Source organism: Pterocles gutturalis, unplaced genomic scaffold (genome assembly GCF_000699245.1).
Source record: "Pterocles gutturalis isolate BGI_N339 unplaced genomic scaffold, ASM69924v1 scaffold29286, whole genome shotgun sequence".
Lineage (NCBI taxonomy): Eukaryota > Metazoa > Chordata > Aves > Pterocliformes > Pteroclidae > Pterocles > Pterocles gutturalis.
In genome coordinates, this window is record NW_010101336.1 from 31083 (window position 1) to 33247 (window position 2165).

The following is a 2165-nucleotide window of genomic DNA, read 5'->3' on the forward strand; positions in this document are numbered from 1 at the left end:
TGTCTTCATTTTTGCATGCCACTGTTCTTCTGTATTGCAGCCACAGTAGAAGCGGTAGAGGCACGGGAAGGTATGGCTAGAATCCGGCGAGAGACTCAAAATCATCTCTGTGTGTGCGTGCGCTAATTTTAAAGAGCTTTATCAGCCTTCTGGAAGCTTTTTACTCTTGCATCACCAGAAGTGGGGGAGGACGGGCCCCTGCTGGGAAGCAAAAAAATACCCAGTGGGCTGGTTGGAGTCTATTTTTGCCTTTGCGAGGCTATTGCTTGGTGCAATACCTTTATTCCGAGAGTGCCCTTTACTCCGGAGCAGTTTGTGCTCTGGTGTCTCAAGATCTTGGTGCTGGGGTCCAGGAATCTGATCTCAGATGCCTCGTGGCTGAGTTCATCCCCTGGGTGACTCGATCCGGTGAAGGCTTGGTCAAAATCATCGAGGAAAAAGCAGATTGAGCGTCTCTGCTGTCATCCTCGCCTTCCCCAGCCGTGGGACAAGATGGCACCCAGTGTGGAGAAGCATTTTTTGTCCCTGAAGTTGGTCTAGAAATGACAGATTCCTGAGGTTACTGCCTGGGGAGGATTTTCCCTTGATTTTAGCCCCATTCAGCTCCTGATGAATGGGGCTGTAATCTGCATAAAGGACTTTTTCATCACCGAGGGAAGTTTGTTTGTAACCCAGCCAAAGTCCTCGTAAAAAGATTTGGCACAAACCCCTTTTTCTTTAAATTATCTGTAACACAAAGAATTGAACCATTTGGGTCCTTATCGTCACCGCCGGGATGACGTACTCAGCCTCGTGATGATAAAACAGAGATATTCCTGCCCTCGGTGGGATTTCATCGCTCCGAGACCGCCCGTGCGTCTCCTGGTCATGCAAGAAGCGTTGCGTTTGTCACCCGAGGACTAGCCCTTCCCCTCTCCTGGTGTTGCAGCGTGTGGTTTGTGTTGGAGTTCAAAGCCTTGTGCGTGGTGTCTTTGTCGTGTTGGTTTAGTTTTGCCTTTTTATTTTCCTAGTAGCGTGGGGTTTTTTTTCAGCTTTGAAAGTTTTCCCGAGATTTCCCTGGTTGGGGACATTGAGCACTTGTCTGGTCTTTGAGTTCCTGCCACTAAACCAAATTAAAAGAGGAAAAAATCAGGGAGCACATTTGCTGCTGTGACCCAGCTGCAGCGTGGTCCCCACGCGAGCTGACGATGCCAAAAATCCCCCACGGACCCATCTCCCGGTTCCCGTAGCCAGACACGTGCTTTCTGTCGCCCCGACTCTGTCCCGTACGTGTCTGGCGTGTGCTGGAGGGCTCCTCTCCGGGGATCCGCGGCTCACACTGACTCTTCTCTCTTGGTCTTTCTCTCCGCAGCCATTCGTGGATTTTCACCGCAGCACAAGATCCGCAGCTTCGAAGAAGCCCGCGGGCTGGATCGCATTAACGAACGCATGCCGCCGCGCAAAGATTCGATGCACTCGGACGGGCCGGTGAACTTGGTAACCTCAACAAACTCTGCGGACAAGAACGGCACAGGGAAGAAAGCCCAGTAACGGTCCGAGCGCCCAATCTGCACCACTAAAGGATCCAAAACTTAATGAATTTTATTTATTTATTATTGGGGTGGGGTGGGGGCAGGGGAGAAACCAACTTCACCTGGAGGCACGTTCATAATCCAGTTTGCATCCATTCTGTAAGAAAGGTGACCATTTTGTAATTTTTTTTATTTATGTTCGATATATAAAAAGTCCTTTTTTTTTTTTTTTTAATTTAGAAACCAATCTTAACTGCTAGTGCATATATGAAGTGTTGTGCTGTACAGCTGACTTCTCCTCCACCAGAGGCAAACCTCTGTGGGGGGATTAAAAGAAACAAAGAAAAAAAAAAAAAAAAACCAACAAAACAACCAGTCCCAGGCAACTTGGGTCGTTGACTTTGGTACAATTCGAAGTTAGCCTGTGCTTTCCGAAGCAGGTCCTTGCGTTGAAAATAAGGGTTGGTTTGCTTTTTTTTTCCTTTCACGTCTGTCTTCTTCCCAGAGTTTCCTGTTGTTTTCTTGCCTCCCTGCATCCGCTGCGTTAGCGACCGGTTCTGCAGAAGACACGCGGCGCGGCCGGGCTCCGTCCCTCTGCCAAGGTGACATCCAGATATTCGGGATTAGCTCTGAAGGACTCCAGGGTGTTACACC

General features: G+C 49.1%; 1 protein-coding gene across 1 annotated transcript in view; it reads left to right on the forward strand.

The window, feature by feature from the left end:
• LOC104468870 (serine/threonine-protein phosphatase 2B catalytic subunit gamma isoform-like) overlaps positions 1 to 1530 on the forward strand; it is an 18544-nt gene extending 17014 nt beyond the window's left edge. Inside the window, exons 13-14 of the mRNA XM_010083148.1 lie at positions 41 to 70; positions 1352 to 1530. Of these exons, the coding sequence (XP_010081450.1) occupies positions 41 to 70; positions 1352 to 1530 (209 nt within the window). The remainder of the gene's footprint in view (positions 1 to 40; positions 71 to 1351) is intronic.
• The last annotated feature ends 635 nt before the right edge of the window (positions 1531 to 2165 follow it).